General features: G+C 35.8%; 1 protein-coding gene across 2 annotated transcripts in view; it reads left to right on the top strand.

Moving 5' to 3' along the window:
* The first annotated feature begins 2,863 nt into the window (after positions 1-2,863).
* THO1 (nuclear matrix protein-like protein) overlaps positions 2,864-24,754 on the top strand; it is a 66,307-nt gene continuing 44,416 nt past the window's right edge. For both annotated transcript variants that reach the window (XM_082915495.1, XM_082915496.1), the window contains exons 1-12: positions 2,864-3,128; positions 3,365-3,448; positions 4,625-4,699; positions 6,076-6,169; positions 12,784-12,929; positions 13,112-13,183; positions 19,528-19,600; positions 19,696-19,761; positions 19,915-19,961; positions 20,339-20,410; positions 20,526-20,651; positions 20,780-20,845. In XM_082915495.1, coding sequence (XP_082771621.1) covers positions 3,027-3,128; positions 3,365-3,448; positions 4,625-4,699; positions 6,076-6,169; positions 12,784-12,929; positions 13,112-13,183; positions 19,528-19,600; positions 19,696-19,761; positions 19,915-19,961; positions 20,339-20,410; positions 20,526-20,651; positions 20,780-20,845 — 1,023 coding nt within the window. In that variant the 5' untranslated portion in view covers positions 2,864-3,026. The remainder of the gene's footprint in view (positions 3,129-3,364; positions 3,449-4,624; positions 4,700-6,075; positions 6,170-12,783; positions 12,930-13,111; positions 13,184-19,527; positions 19,601-19,695; positions 19,762-19,914; positions 19,962-20,338; positions 20,411-20,525; positions 20,652-20,779; positions 20,846-24,754) is intronic.

Below are 24,754 nucleotides of genomic sequence, written 5' to 3'. Positions count from 1 at the left end.
GCCTAAAATTTTTTTTGAATTACATTATCACCTTCTAACGTAAAACAAAGACAAAAGAAAAAAAAAAATTACATGAAAACGGCTTTAGTAAAGCCAAAAAAAAATTCCTGAATTACATATTCTAACCCAAAACAAAGACAAAATAAAAAAAAAAAAATTAACATGAGAACGTCTTTTGAAAAGCCAAATTTTTTTTATGAATTACATTTATCACCAAAACAATGACAATAGAAAAAAAAAAATTTAAAAATAATAAAATAAAATTTAAATGAACAGTAAAAACATGGTTTCAATCCACGCTTGTTATATTGAACAATGAAAGCGTGATTTCAATCCACGCTTGTTGTGGTGAACGGTGAAAGCGTGATTGTGAATCACGTTTTCTTAAGAAAATAATATGCACAGTGAAAGCGTGGTTTGGAACCGTGTTTTCTTCAAAAAACTCATGCACAGTGAAAGCGTGGTTTGGAACCACGTTTTCTTTAGAAAATAAATTTATATTAAAAGCGTGGTTTGTAGCCACGCTTTCTTAATTAAAAGCGTGGTTTGTAATAGCGCTTTCACTATTCATCAAATTTTCTGCTCCAAATAGTGAAAACGTGATTTGTAATAGCGCTTAGCCTAGTTTAGGGAATCCATCCAAACTAGGCCTAGTTTGGGAATTAAGATAGTAAATTGGCTTAATATGGGAAAAGTCCCAAAAAAGTTACTCCACCTGTGTGAAGCAGGGAGCCATTTGCACTGTTGGGAGAGCAATGTGGGAGATGTCGCACAGCTTCAATGGGTATATTTGCACCGTTGGGAGAGCAATGTGAGAGATGCAGCTTCAATGAGTGTGCACCGTCGGGAGAGCTGGGTTTGAGGGTGTGTGTGTGCGTATGTGTGTGAGTGTGAGGGTAGATGTGAAATCAAATGTGTGTGCAATGAATAAAAGAATTAGGAATGATTTTTTTTTGGTGTGTGCAGTGAGAAAGATGTGCAAAGACATATTTGGTGTATGTGTGTAGATAGAAGCTCCCTTAACGGGAGCATCTATTTACACACACCAAATACCCTCTTTGCACATCTTTCTCACTACACACACTAAAAAAATTAATTCCTAATTAATCTACTCACTACACACACGGTTTATTCCACATCTGCCCTCACACACACACACCCCTCGACCCCAAACCCAGCTCTCTCCCAACGGTGCAAATACACACACCCATTGAAGCTGAAGCTACATATTCAACCTTGAGGATACATACACCCATTGAAGCTTAAGCTACATCTTCAACCTTGAGGATACACACACCCATTGAAGCTTACCGTGTGCAAATACACATACACAGCTTTCATCCCCAAATACACACACAGAGCTTTCATCTTCAACCTCTGTCAGTAATAATAAATCACAGACCTACTGTTGAAATAAATCACAAATGAATTAATCAAAACGTAGAGTTTTGTTTTTATCATTTTGAAAACGGACGAAGGCCCACGGAGTGTAAACAAACCGTTCGGAACTGGTTTGCCGAAATTAATTCATTTGTTCGGAAGTAGGATTCCGAAATTGGTGATTTATTTCAACAGTAGGTTTTCGAAACTTTTTGATTATTTCGGCAGTGAAGTTCCGAATATATTAAATTCAAACAACAATCAAGTTCCGAAATTAATTTTTTGTTTCGGATTTCAACTTTCGAACAGTATATATACTTTCGGTTTTAAACTTCCGAACAGTGTTTTTCTTTTTTTTCTTTTTTTTTCTCTCCCTTCTTATGCATGTTTTGTATAACATTACAAAATTTTAATGGCATTATAAAGATTAATTTGCAATTCGAAACAGTAAATTTGGTATACAATTTGCAAAATTTTTTTTTTACTTCATTCGGAAGTAGTTGTCTGAATTTATTTTCAACTTTCGAAAGTTGAATGTTGTAAAAGTTAACTTTGTTCGGACAACAACTTCCGAAATTTATTAGTTTGTTCGGACAACAACTTCCGAAAATAAATAATTATTTCGGTAGTAGATTTCCGAACCAAATAACACAATTCGGCTCTGGTTATCCGAACGACGCTGGAAAAAAAAAAGAAAAAAGAAACTCGTATTTCCTTCGCTATGTTTCTCATAAATACTTATTTGCTGATTTTCAGAAGATAAATCCTCCATATCAATAATGAATGAGGAAGAAGCTACGAATAAGGAAGGTTGAAGCTTCAGCTTCAACGTGAAGTCTGGATGTGTGCATTGAGATGAACGTGAATAGTAAGTCTGGATGTGTGCATTGAGATGAATTTGGTTGATGTCTAAAATAGTAATTTCACTTAGGGATAAAATTATAATAAAATTAAATATCATTAAGTGTGTGTATAGAGGGGATTAGGTATGTGTATATAGAAGCTCCCTCCCTTACACTGTGTTTGGATTGAGTGATTTGAGGAGAAAAGAAAAGAAATAGAGAGAAATGTATTTCTCTTCCTTGTTTGGTTATCTTAAGTGGAGAGAAATGAGGAGAAATAGAGAGAACCCTTATTTTTAATCTTCCCAAAAGTGGAGAGATTGGGAGAGAAAAGAAATCCACAAATGTTTATATTTTCATAATACCAATTTTACCCCTATAAAAATAAAAGAAATAAAATGATTGAAAATATAAAAAGGTTATTTTGGTAATATAACATAAAATAATTTCTTTTCTTTTCTCTTAATGAAATCTAACCAAATAAGAAGGAGAGAAATCACAATCATTTCTTTTTTTTTTATTTCTTACTTATCTAAACAAAATAAGAGAAATTACAATCATTTCTTTTCTTTTCTTTTCTCTTATTACTTAAGTAATCATTTCTTTTCTTTTCCCTCCTACATTAACAAACATAAACATAGCTTTAACTTTCTTTTGACCTTTTTAACCCGCCTCCCAAAATCAACCATAGTAAATTGTGTGAATCCCTAGCGTTAGAAAATCAAGGAAGCGGCAGAGAAGAAGAGAAGGTACGTAAGACATACACATTTTAAAGATCCGAAAAAGCTGCTTCGTTTGCTGGCTATGGATCTTGGAATTGAACGACCGAACATCGGCGGTGCCGAAAATGGAGCTAAATCGACACTGTGTAGCTCATCTTCCTCCGGCGACGTCGCTTCTACCACTGTAAGTAACTCAACAACTCAACCCCCACTTCTTCTTTACTCCTCCCTCATTTCAGCCAAAACAGAGCCTGGACATGGTTGGTTTAGTTGTTTGGATGTTTATGCACTTCAACAAATGTGTTACAAACAACTGCTTTCCTTTTTCTCTATTTGACTCTTTGTTTTTGGGTTGTTGTGTAAATTTAGTTACTTTTTAGTTGTGTGACTATTTTTATGAACCGAAGATATGTAAATCAGGATTTATTCAGGAGGGCCATACTGGAGTCAGGGCCACCAGAAAATTTTGCTCTCAAGACTGTCCAAGAAATTATTAAACCTCAGGTAGTTGCTGAACACCCCCACTTCTTCCTCATTGTTGCTCATTGCAACATAAATTAGCTCCTGCCCTTTATATTGCTAAATACAGTGATGGCTATGCTTTTGTATATTATAATTAGAATTAGAATGTCTTAATTTGAGGATAAACTGTGAAACCTTTATATATATATAAGAAGATCTTTGTTTGTCTTTTAAAAATTCCAATTGACATTTATGAATGAGCTTGATGCATCACTTCATTGGGGTACACACTTCAAATTTCTATCATTCACTGCACTAAATTTTGTAACAAAAGTTGTGTATTTAGTTATAACTTACGACACATCCTCTTACTCCTATTTCCCAACATTTTATATGTGGGTGAATGATTTGGTGATGGTTATCCTTGTTGTCTATACTGAATTACAATCTCTTTGTTTCGTTGAAAGATTGAATAGTACGTGAAAGAGTTTACCCAATTTGCTATGGCAATAAGCCTGTTTACTCTCTTTGCTTGGTGGTAACCTGTGTTTACTCTGGATTAAGAACCATAGTTTACTTCTTCATAATGACCACCCAAAAAAAAAAAAACAAGAAAAAAACAGAGAAGTAAATAAAGGGGGACTTACGTGTATGTCCTACTAGGTGGACTTATTGTCCAATAGGTCCTATAATTAATGCCATTTTTCATTAAACACTATAAAAAACGTCACTATTTGTTAATTTTCGGCGACAATATAAAAATTGTCACAAAAAAATGTCACTAATTATAAGTTTTAGTGACAAATTAAAAAAACGTCACAAAAAAATCACTAATTCACAACTTTCAGCGAGAGTTTGAAAAATTCGTCACAGAAAAACGTCACTAATTGTAAGCTTTAGCGACAATTTATAAAAATCGTGACAAAAAAAGTCACTAATTGTTAATTTTTAGTGACATGTAAAAAATCGTGATAAAAAAATTATTTTTAGCGATGAATTTACTAAGATTTATTTTCAATAAGACTTGGAGGGAATTAAGTCATATTATTAGGACCTATTGGTAGTTTATCCTAAAATTATAAATTGCTAGAAGCATCATTTTTGAAAACAAATACATGAGGATTTTGTTCCATTTTCTCCCTGATGTGCCGATGATGAATTCCTCTCATTTATTTGATCAATTAGATCTAACTAGGTCTGTTGTACTTATCTTGACAGAAGCAAACAAAGTTAGTTCAAGATGAGAATCAGTTGTTGGAAAATATTCTACGGACATTACTTCAGGAATTGGTGGTAAGTTGCTAAATTTGATACTTATTGCTTGTGGTTTGTTATATAATGGATCACACACTAATCATATTTTATTTTTTGTCATGGGTGAAAAGATAAAGTCAATGGTCTTTTGACAAGGGTGGGATTCTCTTCAGTGGTGGTGATAAAATACCTTGTTATTAACATTAAAAAATGAAAAGGAAAAATAAAAAGAATTACCATGCCATTTTTTCGCCATATAAGATTTGTATTAGGTATGTCTAGAATAGTCTGGTAGCCAAAATGTCAATTTTCAATTGTCGAGTCATAGTCCTAGTAGAATTTGGAGAACCAGGCAGCACATGCTATAAAAATCTATGCAATTATTTTATTATATGAAGTCGAGTTTTAGAGTGCTTTTGCTTGATGCATGTGGTATAATTGCCTTAGGAGATAATTTTTAAGGAATTCTAGGTGGGATTCCTACAGTTTTTCTCTCTCCTTTTCTCTCAGCTGAAGAACAATTCTGGTTACTATTCACACAGCTGAAGAGCAATCCTATTCCTAACCCAGAACCCTAGCCTAATTCTTAGGCACACCTAATACTATCCCCTGCATATTGGTCCTAACCATTTAAACCTTAAATTACTTTGTCTAGCTCTCAGTTAGCCTTCGTTCTGAAAATCCGGCAGCCTTCCGCTTTAAAACCCAGCCAATTTTAGTTTTGATACCCTTCTACATCCCATAGAAACTTCCTATTACATATTATGTAAGGGTGCCCTAACCCTGGCAGCTTTCCAAAACCAAAACACACCACAAGTCCAATTGTGTGCTGTCTTGGCCCAAGTTTCCTAAAACTGTTTACCTCATAAACCTTAGCTCCTTTCAATTCCCAATTCTGTCACAAAATTCAATTGTAGGCAGCACTAGATCAAGTTCCTTATCTGTCTCTTAGATCATCATGTGTCATCATTTCATCCATATATGCACTATAGATAGTTACAATATATGTAGAAACTTCTTCAGGACCCAAACTTCTGGGTGCAGTTTCAGTTATGTTGTAGTTTGGCTGCCGACTTAAATTTGTTTATGCTGCTTTCATCAATACATTAAATTTCCACTGCTAAAACTTGCATGGCTAGTTTATATGTTTTGGTTTTTCTGTATTGAATTGAATATCTGTAGTGGCAAACTACGTACAGATTATGACGTTTATTCTTTTGGGTCTTTTTTGGATCTGAGAAAAAATAGAAGGGAGGATACTCAGATCTGTCTCTCATGCCATGTATGTGCACATACATTCTTTAGATGCACAGAAAACAACTCTTGAGAAGCGTTTGTCATTTTCACATGACACTAATTACTGGTGTCTATTCTGTTGGGTCTAATAATTAACATGTGCTTGAATTTTTGTGCAGTCAGCTGCAGTTCAGTCAGGGGAGAAAATTATGGAATATGGGCAACTGATTGTTGATGGGGAAGTGACTCAGGGTCAAATTCCCCGCCTTCTTGGTATGTTCATGCTTTCACTAGCTATTAATTTTGATTAAGCATTTTGTGTTCTGTTTCCATGTTTCTTTATGCCACTCTTATGAATAAATATCACACTTTCTAAAAGGGAAGTCTCTGGGGACCAGAGGTAACCCTTGTTTGTGCAAACTCAAGATTTACTATTAGAGTCTTTTTGGCTGACAGGGAGCATCTGACCTACAGTCTTCCAGTTAGACATTTTTAGCTTCCTGACATATTAAATTCCTCATATTCAAGCATAGGGCAAAAGACAAGTTTTGTCCTCAAGTTTGAGGACTTTGGATACAAATTGTTGGTAAGAATAGATGTTGTTGTTGTTGTGTTTTTTTTTTTTTTGGGTGGTGGGGGGGGGGGGGGTTGGGGGATCAATAACTAAATGAAAAGAGAATGACGTATAAAGATCAAGGTAGGCAATAAATCCTCTATGGAAAAAAGAAATATAAAGACAATTACTAGTCGCATATAGCCCGAAAGGAGAAGACACTGAAGCCCAGAGGAAAGACAAATTACAAATTTTGTTCCACAACCCTCCAATCTCTTTTAAGTGTGTTCTAAATAACTTGTATTTCTTTCCGACCAAATACCCCAAAACATAGCACAAAATACACAACTCCAAAGTACTTGAGGCTTCTTATTGGATGCAAACCCTGTATAATAAATCATAAACATCTAAACACAAGAAGCCGGAGCCACCCAATCCATCTTCTACCGACTGAAATAGCGTGTGCCATAAGGCCAGAACTATAGGGCAATGCAAGAATGAATGACCAATAGTTTGGATAACAAGCATCCCCGAGTATCCTTGAAACTTCAACTTTCCACTCTTTAGACTCTTCGACTTGTTTGCTACGTTCCTCTATATTCTCCTTTGTAGCAACCTATGAAGTATGGATACAGACACGTGATACGACATAGACACGCCAACATGTGAATTTTCAAAAAATGCAGGACACGACACGTGGAGGACATGCATGAAATACATAATTTTATATATTTATTATATGTTATATATATAAATATATCACTCAAAGATAATAAAAAAATATAATATGACACTAATTCTTATAAATTTATATGGGTTTTGTTTTATTATTGTATCTTAAGTTGTTTTGTTCAAATTTATAATTAGTTTCACATGTGTCTAATCAATAGACACCTGTGTTTATGTGATTGACACGTGTGTATTCTAAGTGCCCAAATAGTGTCCGGGTCTTTCAAAAAATTTAAAAAATAAGACACATTTTGAAAAGTGTCGGACATGTGTCTTAAGAGTGTCCAAAGAGTGTCGGTGTCCGACACGGACATGACACGGATCCGTCACCTTCTGAGAAGTGTCCATGCTTCTTAAGTAGCAAGAAAGATAGAGGATGAGTCATTGGTGGCCACTTTGTGCCACTTTCCTCTTCATGGGCAACAAGGTGTATTGGTGGACACATTGATAATGATGTATTTATACGCTCTATGTTACATGGACTCGGGTGTGAGTGTGTGTATTTAGGGGTCGGACACATCAGACTTCTAAATGAAGAATACGCGAACTTGACTAAAAAGTGTACAAAAATTCAATACAGGTACTTGGATATGGCAAAAAGTATCAAAAAACAGGAGTAGTCTCCTCCTACTATGATTTTCTTCCCTTTTTGTTTTCCTCCTCTTTTTTGCTTTAGAATTTTAGTTTGGGTTGGCCAAAAATTGGTTGGATAGTTTGGTTATATGGAGAATGGGTTGGTTGGGTTATATTTACATTAGTAACAACTCTGCCCCAACTAAAAGTTTCATTGTGGCCCAAAAACATTTATAAAGTTTCGCGAAGCCCGTGGTGATTGACAAAAAAAGGCAAGACTAAAAATAAAATAAGAAAAAGAGGAAAATGAAAGACGGGGGAAATTTGGACACCCATTTATACAGTGCCACGTAGCAAGATAAAATCTTTGACCTTGAAAAGTACTCTCACGCTCCCTATCTCATTCTTTGCGTTTCTCGCCTTCAGCAAATAGCATATCTCCTTCTCTTTGTCTCTTTTACTCTCTGTGTGTCTCGCTGTTGGTGATACCAGACAACTTAACTATAGTTCTTCATCTTCTTCGATTCATCTCAATTTGCATCTCTTCTACCTCAATCTGCATATTTTCTTCTCGATTTGCCTCGATTTGCCTTTGTCTGTGTGTTGTCTTCATCGATTACTTTGAATTGCTGTATCCTTGTGCAAAGTGTTGTGTTCGGGCTGTATTTTGCACCTGTGTCGGTGTTGTGTGAAGCGAAGTCCCACATTGCCTGAGTATTAAAGTAATATAAGCATATAAGCAAGAGGGCACCCTCACCTTAATAGCTAGCTTTTGGGGTGAGTTCTATCCAAGACTGTGTAACATGGTATCAGAGCCAGAGTATTAAGGGATGGGTAGGGTGCATGTCCCTGGCTTGCACGTTGCAGGTGCTACCGAGTGAGCACGCTGGGTGTGGGGGAGGGTGTGAAGTGAATTCCCACATCGCTTGAATATTAAAGTAATATTAAGTATATAAGTATGAGGGCATCCTCACCTTAATAGCTAGCTTTAGGGGTGAGTTCTACCCAAGACCGTGTAATAGTGTTGACATTGATATTTTCTGAAAAACGGCAAGTTTGTGTAACGATGGGTATTCCTCTTGCCATCATGTGTGGTTTGTCTATCATATTGCCATGGTCGGCCAAGTAAAATATGACAAACATCTATAGGCATGATATGACACCACACTTCAACGAACTTCTTACGAATGGAGAAGCTTACCAAACACCTCTTAGATACGTTGATTTCACGGCCTTCATTAAACCAAGAGAGTTTGTAAGGTTGAGGATGATACGATCTTCCACTTTAAGCTTCAACTTGTCAATCACCTCTTGAGAATCCACATTTGACCATTTTTTTCATCAATGATCATGTTACAAACTCTTTAATCAATGTTTCAAGTGGTATATGTAGAAAACATTATTCTTCGACCAATCTTTCTCATTTCTTGGCTTAGGCACAAAAAAATTCCTCTTCATCATAAGAGCTAGGCCTTCCTCTTCAACCAAGTTTCCTCCAATTTCCTCACTTATATGTTGATCAAAGATAGCATCATCCTCACAATCTTGCCCTATTGATCCTCCCATAAGAAGTGCCTTGTTACGGTGTCCCATCATCTTTTGGCAATTTGAAGACTTAAAACCCAATTCTCCGCATTTAAAGAACTTAAAGTTTCCACCTTGAGGTGGGTTATGGCTCCCGGAAATGCCATTGGTACAGGAAGCTTGAGGCGGAACAGCCCTATCCACCCTCTCGATAGGAGGACTAGCCTTGGCAAAGCAAGGAGTGGAAGGTCCCAGCCTAAATTCACCTTGGAAACTACCTTGAGAGTATGTTTGATACGCACTACTGCTTTGTTGCTTCTCAACCGCTAAAGCTCTATTGTAAGCTTCAAAACGGATCACAATGAGTGTGAGACAGGAATATCTTGAACAGTGGACTTCAATCCGCTCACATTTCTTGCCACTATTAGATCTTCCCTTTCATTGAAGTCAACTCTAGTAATGGGTTGGAAAAGGTCTCTGTGTAATCTTCAACACTTCCAATTTGTTAGAGATCATGAAGATTCTTGTACAGTTTGAAGGTAATTTATTGGCAAAAAGTGATTTTTTAACTTCTTGTTCATCTTTTCCCAATCTTGGTTTTTTCCCTTTCCACAGCGTAGCTGACTAATTTGACGTTGTTCCTACCAAGCGGAAGCCCTTCCTTTTAGCCAGATTGCCCCTAACTTGACGTTCTTGTCATTAGAAACGTCTCCATACTCAAATACTTGTTCGATAGTATTGAGCCAATCAATGAAATCATCTGGGTTGAGGCTTCCATAGAATTTGAGAAGCTCAATCTTGAGTTATTCACCAACTTGTACTTGGAACGTTTCAAATCTGCTTGACGCCTATGTGGAGCACCAAAAGGATTCTCAAAGGAATGTATAGTTTCTTCGGTATCATTGGACGTGTCACTACCATTTGTAGGAGCTTGAAATCGTTGCACCATCTCGGTCAACGTTGCAAGTTGTCGTCTCAACTCAGAAATTTCATCTCTTTGACAAGGATTCCATTATTCCTTTTAAATTGACTATCCATCTCGGTTTCATCCTCCAAATTCACAGCAAATGCTTGACCCCGACCTCCCTTTCGACCTCTTCCTCTTTGAGCCATATATCATAATTACCAAAACACACACTTCAATGAGCACTCTTCAACAAACACACTTTAAGAATTCGAATGAACTGATACAGAACTCAAATCAAAGCAACAGACAAGTCGTCAGCAAATAGAGACTTCGGCACAGGTTGATACTCAGAAGGTTCCCAAACCAAAACTCATATGCCCAGGTCAGATTCAATATCCAGAATCGAAACATGAAAACCAAATGCAATTTGTGGAATAAGATCCAGATCGCAGATCCAAATCGTGGCAAAGTCAAGATTGAAAATGAACTCAATTGAAGATGAACTCAGTCAAGTCCCAGATCAAATTTCGGATCAGTCTCAGACCAAATCTCAGACCAAATTTGAACGAAATTGAATCACAGATAGTCAAGATACTGAAATGATTGATCGAAATTCAAAGATCTCACTTGTTCAAACCACTTCAGCTAGGGTTTGAGTTCCAGATCTCACTGAATGAAAGTCGATCACAAAGTCACAAACTAAAGTCGAAGTCATACTTTGGTACAGCTAAAGCTTCAATTTGAAGTATAGGTTACGTGTGTCATGTCTCCATTAGTACAATTTGTAACATCCAAAAACTGAAGATTCATAAAAGCAGCATATGATGAAGATGCAAAGAGGATCATCACACAACCTGAATCAAAAAATCAAGTTGACATTTTGAAATCAAAGTCGAAGTCCAATGCGATTGACAATCCTTATATGAAATCATAATCAAGATTGAGCTGGAAAGGTACAATTTGTTTTTCGAGATTTGACACCTAGGGTTTTAGACACCAGTTCTGCTGCGAGTTAGGGTTCCAAAATCAGGTTCAAACTCTCCTTTCAATGCATGTAATTGATGAATCAACTCAAATCTAGAAGAATAGGACCTAATTCCTAAGTTCTGATACCAAAATTGTTGGCAATAGGCATATGATGCCTAGTAACAAAAGTTATCAAAAGAATATGATTCCTAGTTGTGGTATGACTGTGATTGGATTAAACTCAATTCTTTGTAAATTTGAAACTATTGAAATTCTGAATCCAATATTGGTCTATAGATGTTTGTTATATCTTGGTGATTTATATTAGGTGATGCATCTGTTGTTAAGTTGGAAAGATAAAGGTCTTATATCGTAACATGGTGAAATGAGTATTGCACTCCAAAACTGGACATATTGGGGAGGTAGGTAGTTGGATTGATGTGCTGTGGAATAAAGGGCTGGGGAAGAATTTGGAAATAGTGGGATCTGAAAATAAAACCTCATAGAAGTCATGACAAACATGTAATCTTTATGATAAACTGAGGTAGAATTTCTTTTATATATATATATATTCTTCTTGCGAATATAAAGAAATTGAGAAAACTGAAAAGTGCGTGTAAATTTAGTACTTAAATTTTAAGAAATGTTGTAACAATATTTTTAGAATAGAATATGTGAACACGTCTATCAAATTGGGCACCCCAGCCAGATCCATCCAGTACAGGTTCTTGAAGAAATTTCAAAATGTGCTGTCAAGTATGATGTTATTTGGTAGAACACAATCTAAGAAGCACAAACACAGTATAGACACGACATGGACATGCCGACACAAAAATTTTCAAATAATGTAGGACACGACACGTGGGAACATGTGCAAAATATATAATTTTATATATTTATTATATATAATAATTCATAAAGGTAAATAATTATATGTCATATATATGAATATTTAAACAGGTAATAATTTTCAAAATCTAAAAGATGAGAATGCATATAATTTTTTTTTTGGGTTTGTTTTATCATTGAATTCCAAGTTATTTTATTCAAAGTTGTAATGTGTTTTATGTGTGTAAGTGTTGAGAAGTGTTCCACAAGTGTCATGTCGGTATCAGACACGTTGCCTTCTTAGAAGTGTCCATGGTTAGACCACAATTTACTTTCTAGCATTCAATTGATTAAAATGGAAGAACTTATTCGTATAAAATTCTTAGGGTGTTCAAAATTTTGTCATTACAATCCGTCAATGAAATTGTCCTTACGTACATTGTATTGAATTCGGTCAGTAAAAGAATTCTAAAATATTTTTGTCTTTGATTTTCTCAACTAATTGTGGGACTGTTCTCTGACAAAAGCATGATTCTTTTGGGCGTTAGGGCTTACTTTTCAAGTTTGAAATAATTAGCACTTAAACAAAAAGAGTTCTATTTGAAGTAATAGAAGTACTCAGTTGAAAATGAAAGATATTTTTAACAAATGTTTGTTTTTACTAATTGTAATATGCCTAATTTGCTTTGTAGTTTTTATTTTTCTTCATTGATTGCACACAATAGTTCTTGTTCTTTTTGAAAGTAATGATAAGAAAATTACATCTCTCTCTCTCTCTCTCTCCCCCCTTTCTTTTTTCTTTTGTAGACATTGTACTGTATCTTTGTGAGAAAGAACATGTTGAAGCTGGTATGATCTTCCAGCTATTGGAAGATTTGACTGAAATGTCTACAATGAGAAATTGCAAAGATATCTTCGGATATATAGAGAGTAAACAAGACATATTGGGAAAGGTATGAAATATTTGGATCATTCTTGTTTTCACTCCCTTGGTACTTATTCTAGGTTCTAGTTATTATTTATTTGTTTGATTTTTTTATTTGCTCACTTTTTAGAAGCGTAATTTTATACCACGAGTTGTCTACTCCTGATAACAATTATTCTTATTCTTTTACTACGTGGTTGCATATGATAGCCGGAATTGTTTGCACGTGGCAAACTTGTGATGTTGAGGACATGCAATCAACTTCTCCGTCGTCTATCAAAGGTATAATCTAATTGAAGTTCTCCATTTTTTCAATATTTTCCTTTTAGTTAGTAATTTATGGCAATATTGTAAGATTTCTGAAGAATCTGTATATTCAATTGTGTATTAATACGATGTGTACATCTGATATATATAGCAATTCTAGGCCTAATCCTAAATAGGAAACAAGAATAAAACTAAACTAAAATATTCACACAATTTAATCAATCTAAAATATTTACACAATTATATATACTAATATTATTTTCACACCTCTATTCAAACTTAAGGTGTTTTAGTAGAAAATATTGAGAGTTTGCCAAGAAGAAACTAAAACTGAGCAGTGGTGTGTGTCCTGATAAAGAAGTCAGCAAGTTGCAGAGTCAAAGAGACGAAAGGAAGTGAGATAGAGCTAGACTGCAGATTATGACAGACAAAGTGACAATCAATCTCAATACGCTTTGTCCGTTTATGGAAGACTATGTCATGGGCAATTTGAATAGCACTTTGGTTGTCACAGTAGAGAGAGGTCAGAGAGGACTTAGGGATGCCCAAGTCAGATAGGAGACAACGAAGCCATATAACTTTAGCAGTAACATGAGTTATAGCACGGTATTTAGCTTCGGTAGTAGAATGGGAAAGAACAATTTGTTTCTTGCTTTTCCACGATATCAAGGAATTGCCAAGAAACAACAGAAACCAGAAGTGGACTTACGATTATTAACATTACCAGTCCAATTAGCATTAGCATAGGCCACCAAATCCATGGAAGAAGTAGAAGACAGCAGCAAGTCCTGAAAGATAATACTGCGAAGATAGCAAAAAATCGGAATCAAAGTAGCCTAATGTGTAGATCGAGGAATAGAAACGAATTGACTAACTACATGAATAATACAGGCGAGATCAGGGTGAATAACTGTTAGATAGACTAAGTAACCCACAAGCTCTTGATATAAAGTAGGATCATCTAGAGGGACACCATTAGTTGTGTTGAGCTTCACATTTAGCTCAGTGGAGGTATCAGTAAGATTGGTACGGTGAATAACCTCATTAGCATACTTGGTTTGAGATAAAAAGTAGCCCTTAGGAGAAAAAGACACCTCAATACCAAGAAAATATCGCAATGGGTCTAAATCTTTCATTTTGAGGGTGTGGAAGAGATGTTACTTGACCGAAGAGATAGCAGAAGAGTTAGAACCAATGATGATCATATCACCCACATACAGTAATAAGGCAACAAATCCAACAGAGGTGTGGAAAAGAAACAAAATAGAGTCCTAGACACAAGGATGAAACCCAAGCACAGTGATAGTAGTCTGAAAGCGATCATACCAAGCACGAGGAGATTGCTTCAAACCATATAAAGTACGCCGAAGACGACAAACTTGTCCAGAGGAATGGTGAAGGTCAGGAGGATATGTAAACCTCCTCAGTGAGATGGCCATTAAGGAAAGCATTCATGCATTTATTTGATAAAGAGGCCAATGACGAACAACAGCAACAAAGATCAAAGTACGGACAGTAGTCATCTTGGTAACAGGGACAACGGTCTCCTCATAATCAATACCATACTCTTGTGAGCAACCTTTGGCAACTAGATAAGCTTTGTAGCACTTAGGAAAACCATCAGAATGAGTCTTGACTTTGTAGATCCATTTGTAACCAACCAGATTCTTACAAACTAGCAAAGGAACTAACTCTTAAGTACTAGTTTTCTGCAAAGTAGACATATCATCCTCCATAACTTGAATCTAATGAGGATCTGGACAGGCCTCCTTGTAAGACTGAGATTCTCAAAAAGAGTGAATAGTAGACAAAACCTACAGTATGAAGGAGAAAAACATGTTTTAGCAAAACCAAGGTTGATTATCTGTTTACGGATGCGAAGGGGATGCTTACAGTTAATATGATCAGAGTTGTCAAAGGCAGAAGGATCGGTAGCAGGGGTAGAGACAATTGATGGAGGGATAGCCTTGCAACGAGAATAGACTAACAATGGAGGAGGAGAAGGAGCAGGTGGGGGAGGAGGAGGAGGAGGAGGAGGAGAGGGGGGAACTGATTTATGGGGCTTAATGGAGAGGGACTCATCAGGAGGGGTGGTACGAGGAGAAGAAGGGACAAGGTCATGAGGAACAACAAAGATGTACTCATTATGAGAGACCTTAGAAGGAAATGGATTAATATAAACCAAATCTACTTTGGAAACTGGAGTTGTAAGAAGAGGAAGTTGAAAATAAGGTAGATGTCGAGAAAGGTAACATGGTGGGAGACATAAAGGCGATTGGAAATAGGGGTTATAACAGCGATAACGTTTCTAAGTGAGACTGTAACACAAAAAGACATACATGACAGATCGGGCACTAAGTTTGGTCCTATCTTTACGGGGTAAAAGGACAAAACAAGTAGACCCAAACACACGAAGGAGGGAGTAATTGGAAAGTTGAGAAAACAAAGCCTCATAAGGAGACCGACTAGAGAGAATGGGAGTAGGCTATGGTTAAGAAGAAACAGTAGTAAGAACTGTCTTCCCCCAAAACGGAGCCGGAACAGAGACAGAGAGAAGGAGAAACCTAGCTGTCTCAAGAAAATGATGGTGTTTACGTTGAGCTCGACCATTTTGGGTAGGTGTATCAGTACAGGAAGTTTGGTGAATGGTACCCAAATTGGCCAAATACTCACAGAACTCAGTTTTAAAATATTCTCCCCCCAAGTCAGACCGTAACAATTTAATAGCAGACCTAAACTGTGTAGTGACCATAGACTGAAAAATACGGTATATCTGGCAGAAGTTAGACTCATGAGTCATAAGATAAACTCAAATGTAACCGGTGCAGTCATCAACAAATAAAACATAGTATGCAAAACCTCCTTTAGTGAGAATAGGAGACGAACTCCAGACATTAGTATGAACTAAAGAAAATAATATATCAAATATAGAAGTACTTTTATGGAAAGGTAAGGCTATCATTTTGGCAAGTTCACACCTACGACACTAGGTAACTTGACTAGGAGAAACTTTACCAAAATATACCTGACTGAACTAAAGATTGTAAGCAATCAGCAGAAAAATACCTTAATCTGGAATGCCACAAATAAAAAGGACTTGACAGAGAATCTAATTAAAAAGAGGAAAAGGCAGTCGGAGAGGTAGTCATATGCAGATGCAAGCTTTCCACCACATAGAGGTCTCCAACTCTACAGCCAGTCCCAATCTGTTGCTTGGACATCCGATCTTGCACAGAACAGATAGAAGAAGAGAAGATAACATGAAAACTGCAATCATGAAGCTGACTGACAGATAACTAAGGAACATATAAGATAGATGGAATAGAGACGGTAGACATAGCAGACGGTAGGATAGAACCAATAGGTATAACAAACATACCAGACCCATTAGCAACATTAACAGTAATAGGGAAAGGAGGGGGATTACAATTCTGGAGTAAGAAGAGATGAGGAGTCATATGATGAGAGGCACTAGAGTAAAAAATCTAGATAGACTAAGAGATACTTGAAGAAGACTCAAACAAACCTGAATGAAGAGAGGAAACAACTGAGGTAGACGGGAGGGCTGGGAGGTAGATAGTATATGCTAAAGTTGACTAATCTAAGCACTCAAAGAAGCCAAGTTAGGATCAAGAGACGGAGTAGATGCAGTAGAGTCGGTGGGAGGCCGAAAAGTACTAAGAGGAGGAGCTCGGAACTGGAGCTGAGGCTGCTGAGAAGACGAGGCAGGCAAACGTCATTTCTTGGGACAGTGATTTTTTTTTTGTTTGTTGATAAATCCCTTCTTAGGACAGTGATACTTCCAATGGCCCTTTTGATGACATAAAGGACACTCATCTGAAGCTAGTAGCTTATTTTCAAGCCTAGCAATTTGATCCTTTGACATTGTAATAAACCAGAAAAGTAGAAGAGAACTGATGGACAAAGTATAATAAATAGCCTATTTTCAGGCCTAGCAATCTGATCCGTTGACATTGTAATAAACCAGAAAAGTAAAAGAGAACTGATGGACAAAGTATAATAAATAGAAAATTGAGGGACTTTGGTGTAAAAAACTAGAAAATAGGGTTGTAAGTGTAAATCCCCAAGCAAAACCTGAGTCAGAACTGAGAACCACAACCAATACTGAGAACCAAACGGAAAGAGAGAGACCGAAGCTGAAGTCTAAAGTCGAAGTCGAAAGAGGGAGAACAAGATAGAGACCTCTTCGATCGCTCAAACTAGAGTTAGAGGAGATTACAAATGTGAGTCTGGTGAGAGGAGAAGATTGCGACTACAATCGAAGCCTCAAAGAGAGAAGTCGCGATTGATTCCTCAGAGAAAGAGAGGTCGTGAGAGCAGATGGACTGATGAGCCAGACGAAGCAGGAGAACCAGGGGGTTGCGATGATGGCTTACAACGATGCAGCAGATAGGTCACAAAGATGGGGCACGATTTGAACTAGATGAGTTGTGAATTAAAATAGATAGGTTGCACATCAAAGGAGCAGAAGATGAACTTAGTGAGGACTAGAGAACCGATTAAGTCCACAGAACAGAACCAAAGAATCGAAAAAGAGAATCAATCATGATTGCTGCTAGGGTTTCACACATGGCTCTGATACTATGTAATATTTCTAAAGAATCTGTATATTCAATTGTGTATCAATACAATGTGCACATCTTATATATATAGCAATTCTAGGCCTAATCCTAAATAGGAAATGAGAATAAAACTAAACCAAAATATTCACATAATCTAATCAATCTAAAATATTCACATAATAATATATACTAATATTATTCTAACAAATATAACTGTAATTTGTTAGAACTTTTTTAACTATAGGAACTTGTTGAGCTTATTTGGACAATTTGAAACATGCTTCCGGGGGGGGGGGTTGAAACACATGCCAATGTGGGACATCATTAGAAAATTTGGGGGAATGCTGCCTATATTAGTTTCATGGTGGGTTTAAGTTGATGGTGGACCTTAGTTAAGTTTTAATAAGATAAAAGAAAGGATCTTGAGTCTATGAGCCAAAAGGGATGAAATTGGCATGAATTTTCAGTCACAGTTGCTGGATTTGTTAAAAGTTGGTGCCTTGAAAACTTTGGTTGGGAAGTATTTTTATTGTTTATAAAGTAAGTAGTTGTTTTTAGATTAAGTGGCATCGCTTGACAACCGCAAAGGGATGGTACATTGTTGAAGCCCAAGTTAGGATGTTCTTGTCTATGTTTTACTTACCAAAGTTAAAAAAAATGAAAGTAATTGTTAGTGCAAATATGTTAGCTTTTGTTTTTTAAATGTAGATTTTATAATATGTGATCACACTTTCTCAGAACCCCAATAATATGGTTAGACATGTAAAAAATAAGGAGTAGCTTGTTTATTTTGGTGGTTTGTGACATGGGATGAGGGCACTTTAAGTTGGCATGAAGATTCTATTTATTTTGTTATTTTATATTTACATTTATTTATTTTTATTTTTATTTATAATTTAATTAATTTCTTATTTAAGGAGGGATTGAGTTTCCAATAATATTAGAATTTAGTTTCTCATGTGCAAAATGGTTTTATCGAACGAGGAGCTTCTTATTGGACCACCACCAACCAATTCCCTTGATCAAGTTAGATTAAGTTGATTTCCTCGGTGTTGATAGTTTCATTTGGATTGTCAAGCCATATATGGTAGACCATATCAGCAACTTGAAGACCAAGACAATTGGAACTACAGAGGAGCTTCAATTGTAGAAAAAAAATAGTGAGCCAACATATTTGAAGTACTTGATTTGGTGGTATGGAATAGTTCAATATTTTAGAGCGAACTAGGGGGCGAGCTCTTTTTATCAGTCGGTGAGAATGACGCGGAACGTGGACACACCAAGTTGGCATCAGGATCTATTTATTTTGTAATTTTATATTTATATTTATAGTTTAATTAAGATTATAGTGATATTTAGTTTCTTATTTAACTAGGGATTAAGTTTCCAATAATATTAGGATTTAGTTTTCTAGTTTGAATTAGGTTTTAACCCTTTAAGTACTAGGTCTTTGCATTGTAATAGTTAGCTTGGATGATTGATATTGAGATTAAGGCTGTGGCACTATTCTTTTTCTTCTTCCCTACAATGTTCTACATTAGTTTGACTGACCCGAATTTGTTATTTGTATATCTGTATAAAATTTTCTTTTTTGAAGTTCTAGAGAGGGACACTCGGAGAGACAATTGCATGCATTTTATTTATTTTCTTCTAACACACAGGGTGTCATTGTTTTTGGTGACTTTTCATATCAATTTTAAAATTACGATAAGTGTAATTTGAGGAGTTGTGAAATTTTCACCATTGCTATTAATGCTTTCAAAGCTGAATTTGTAGGCAAATGATGTTGTGTTTTGTGGACGAATTATAATGTTCCTTGCTCATTTTTTCCCATTATCAGAACGTTCAGGTATTTGTTATCATTAGTCATTCTGTTGTCGCTCTCTTCCCTGTTTCCCTCTCTTTTGTAGCTATGTTAATTTTGTCTTTTGTCAATGCTTGCAGCTGTCAATATCAAGGGAGTTTTCAACACATCAAATGAGACAAAATATGAGAAAGAGGCTCCTGAAGGTAACCTTGACCTACTTGCTCTCTCTCTCACACACACACACACACACACACACAGAGGTTTGACATCTTTCTACGCTGTATTGCTAATTTGGAGCAAATAGCATTTGTGTTGAAGCTATACTGAATTACTTCTACCTCCCCCTCCCCAAACAGGCATTTCTATTGATTTCAACTTCTACAAAACGTTTTGGAGTTTACAGGTGAGTATATCATGTATGTTGGAACCGTATTTGAAAGAGAGCGATTTTGTCTACCTAACATAGTCTTGGAATCCTATGTGACCAATGTGGCATTATTTACATATTTTTTTCCCCAAAGTTATACTAGGAGCTTCTTGCGGTTAATAAATATAAGAACTTTGAGTAAGCTGATGAATTTCACTAAGCTTGCTTATGAGAAAGTCGTTATGAGATGCTACACTGATATAAATTGGTTATGATTGTGGCTTATTCTTAGACATTTCATATGCATTATTGCTATCTAGAACAACTTATATTACCATTCTCGCTCTTAAAATATTCTTATTACTGTAACTCTTTTTTCCCCCTTTTGATGATTTTTTTTGGCTGGGCTTCAGGAACATTTTTGTAATCCTGCTTCCTTAACTCTCGCTCCAACAAAGTGGCAGAAATTTACTTCCAGTTTAATGGTGCATCTATTCTGTGCCTCTAATCTTTTCATTTTGCCTTTACCTGTATTGAACTTAAGAGTAATTCTGTCAAAACTTAAGTAAAAATGATTTTGTTGAACATTGGGATCTTTAGGTTGTGTTGAATACCTTTGATGCACAGCCTTTAAGTGATGAAGAGGGTAATGCTAATAATCTTGAGGATGAGGCAGCAACCTTCGGCATAAAGTATCTCACCAGCAGCAAACTGATGGGTCTAGAGGTAAGGAGTATTACCAAGTTTTAACGTCTTCTGTAATAAATTCAAGTTGTGTTGCAGTAATGAGTTTTGATTCTGTTAATTTATTTTTATTTTTGTTTTTGTTCCTCTCCCCTTTTATTCTACCTCAGTTAAAAGATCCAAGTTTTCGACGCCATGTCCTTGTCCAATGCCTTATTTTGTTTGATTATCTGAAGGTAATACTTACATATTTAGTATACTTACTATCTTTGATGTGCTGGTCATTGTGCGAGTGTGACACACATTGACTATCATGGTTACTTTGTTATGTTCTAGATGTGAAGCCAAATTGTAACTACTCTGTCTATCTGCTAGTAGCTTGCATAAGCCATTGTTGCACAGTGGTAAAGTGCTGCTTTAACATGTAAATGAAGTGCCGGGTTTATTGTTTTTTTTTTTTTTTTCATTATTGCTTATCAATAAAAATTGTGTCCAAGAGTGTGTGGGTTTGGGGCGTTAGTAGGGGAAAAAAATTCTATTTACCTTGGACATGGTGAATGCTTGCATTATGGTTTAAAGTCAAGGTGAATATTTCCTTATCGGTTGCATACTTCTTGAAACTTTCTTAAAATTTCATGATTAATTTTAAGGTGTCCAATGTAAAAGGGAAATTGCACTTCTAATTTTTTCGATTGATTCTTTGGGTGCAAACTTTCTAATATAATACACTGGTTGCATACTTCTTGGAACTTTTTTAAATTTCATGATTAATTTTAGGGTGCCCGAAGTAAAAGTGAACTTGGACTTCCAATTATTTCAATTGATGATTTGGGTGCAAACTTTCTACTATAATGCCCCCTTTAATGCAGTCCTGCCAATCACATTTGTAACAGAGAATGATAGCATGCTTTAGAAATCCTATCATTAGATGGTTTCTTTCAAAACACTCTTTTAAGTCTAAATGAAATTACAAATTTTTAAGGCTGTTAGGAGGGTAACTCTTACCTTGTTTGTTTCAGGTAATAGGATTTGGGGGTTAGGGTAGTTCCGTGGGCTTCACATGTTTTTTCACTACCATGGGATTGTTGTGATTTGTTTGGTTAAAATGAGATAAAGAATGTGATAAAATTTGGAGGATTATTGTGGGCCATTGGATGGAGGGGGGAAGATAGCCCTGAGAGGGGATTATCTATCGGGTCCTGACTAATAGTACCCATCTAAACAAATGAGGCATTATTAATTCTGTGGGGGAAATTTCTGACATGTGGGCCCTTATGTTTTCCCAAGTCCCATCCCTCCAAACAAAGAGCTCCGGGAATGGTGAAGAAGTAGAAGAGCTCATGTGAGCCCTACAGATGGTCCAGTGGATGTGGCTGTATGTGTAAAAGTTTAAATGATTTTTTAATGAGAACCCAAATAATTCTAAATCAATTGGAATTGGAAAGGGTGTTTCAAAAATTTTATAGTATAAGGGTATTTTAGTTAGTTTATCATTGTTTAGTGTCCAGGATGCTAAGTTGTTTAGTTAACGATTCTGGTAGTCTTTTATTTGTTTGGAATTAGTTGACTTCAATTATTTTAGAAATTCTATGTCTACTAGGGAGCTATATGTAGTACAAAAGTGTCTCTACATCTATAGCAGGGGTAATTCTATTCGCACACTATACTTTATCTCAGTACACACCATTTATGTCGTTCGGATATCAACTTCTGAACAAAAACAAAATGTTCGAATATCAACTTCTGAACAAAAACTAATTATTCGAAGAAAAACCCCGTTCAATAGTTGATACTTGACATTTGTATTTTGTTCGGAAGTAGATATATGAACATTTGTATTTTGTTCGGAAGTTGATATCCGAACGCACAAATAGTGTGTACTGAGACAAAGTGCGGTGTACAAATAGAATCACCCAGCATGCCCTGCGTATGCTCTTGTTTAATAGTGAGAATTGATGGAGTTTTTTTAATTTTTATTCTTAGGCTGAGACTCCTAGAAATTTCAACTTCTTTTTCTTCTTCTGCCTTTGATTTCAAGTGCTGCTGTGCATTTTAGCCAGACCCACCCTTATTGTATCTTTAATACATTCCAAAAATTGTCTTCCTTTGATCGCAAACCCTAGCTTATTTATATCCTTTTTATCTAGCTTCAATGCTGATGTCACTTTGCTACCCAGAAATTCCAGCAAGCTGTTTCTTTCAATTGTATTAAACTTATACTCAACCTAAAGTATTTCAATCCCAATTTTTTGTTAAACCATAATCGTACTTTTTGTTCAAATCCTTAAAATTATTGTCCACCATATCTGATTGTTGGACGTTTTTTATTTTATTTTATTTTATTTTTATTTTTATTTTTATCAACAGAAAAAAACAAAAAAATCAAAGTGGGGATAAGGAATCCTCATAAAAAAAACTAGACTACTCTAATCAAGACGAAGAACAAACTTATATGTCTCAAATAGCTTTCCAATCTCTAGAAATCAAAAAAAGAGGTGTCCCTCTAAATGAAGTCGAAACAGAGTCCCACAACGTTGCCAAGAGACGCACTATCCCACGACGACGTATCATCAAACTTGTCTTCAAAGATCCTTGCATTCATTTTTATCCATATAACCCAAAACATTGCAAAAAATGATACAACACCACATCACTTTTGCTCTCTTTTTACCCCCAAAACCTTGGAAGTCAATTAATATCATTTGCACACACATGCCTGGTGCCACCCAAGGGATATCAATCAAGTGAAATAGGCGATGCCAAAGATCCTAAGCCACTTGACAGTGAAGGAATAAGTGATCCAAAGATTCGTCACTCCTACACATTATGCACCATTGAGGGTGGAGAAAGCAATGAGGTCTCCTCTTTTGAAAAATGTGTTGGTCATGATCTTCCCGTGAGCCAAAGACCACATAATAATTCTTACCTTAAGAGGCACTACTACTTTTTGAATTCTCTTGACATTTGGCTTATGAATGAGGAGACTGTAATAAGCTGACTTATGTTGCAAACTATTCCATAATGCATTGCCTATTATCAGGGACAGAACTAGGATTTCATCATTGGAGGGGCCAAAAGATGAATAATTTTTTTCACCATATACACAAACACACATGTATGTACAATATGATAATCTTTCGTCCCTGCCTATAATAAGCAGACTTATGTTAGAAACTAAAAAAATTAGGCTTTAAAAGGAACTATTCCGGTTGACCATTCAGGTTTTTGTTGCCCTTTATTGTGTTTATTTATTAAAGGTCTTGATCAGAGCCTTAAGTTAGTAGTAGTTTGGTAGTAAATAAATAAACACAATAGTAGTAGTGTGGTGTTGTGTTAAATAAATAAATAAACACAATAAGGCTCTAATGAGGACCTTAAATAAATAAAAACTATAATGAACAACAAAAACCTGAATGTCCAAGTGGAATAGTTTCTTCCAAAACCGAATTTCTTTAGTTTGCAATATAAATATGCTTATTATAAGCATTGAATTTCCTAGGCCATACGAATTTGTATGGTTTAGGAAATTCAAAATGCCCATTGAGGTTACATTTCTCATTTTGGGTTGATTAATTACATAAGGAGCTGCATACTTACAAATCACTAAATAAATATATATTAATAATAGGATGTTGTATTATTTATCTTCCAAGTTGTGGTGGTTCTCTCCCTCCATAAAATTTTGGCTTAAATAGTAAAATTCTGTAATTTTCAGATAAGGGGGTCTTCTAAATTTGATATAAATTGTTGATAGATTGGAACTTCTGTCCAAAATTTTGAAGCAAAATTATGTACGCTTTTCCAAAATGAACGTGTATATCTGCCAAAGTACTGGCAGACCACGTCCTTTATGAATTGCAGCTTGCAATAACATAACTATTAGAGACAAACTCATTGGTTATGCTTGGCGATACTCAACTAATCTCATTAAAGCCTTGTCCAAATAAGTGCAAGAGCAATCCTCCTTCAAAAGAGAATACTTACATCATTTACTGTTGGCTAGCACTGTAGTTGTGCTATTCAAAGACCATAATGGTTGCCCCTTGCAAGCATTATAGCAGGGAGCTTCTATTTACACCACAAAATCTCTTCCTTGCACCCATTTTTTACACTCATTTAAAAAAATCTTTTTACATCCCTTATAA

The sequence above is a fragment of the Camellia sinensis genome, chromosome 2, assembly GCF_055761805.1.
Source record: "Camellia sinensis isolate YWXY chromosome 2, ASM5576180v1, whole genome shotgun sequence".
Taxonomy (NCBI): domain Eukaryota; kingdom Viridiplantae; phylum Streptophyta; class Magnoliopsida; order Ericales; family Theaceae; genus Camellia; species Camellia sinensis.
This window is presented reverse-complemented; position numbering and strand designations above follow the sequence as displayed.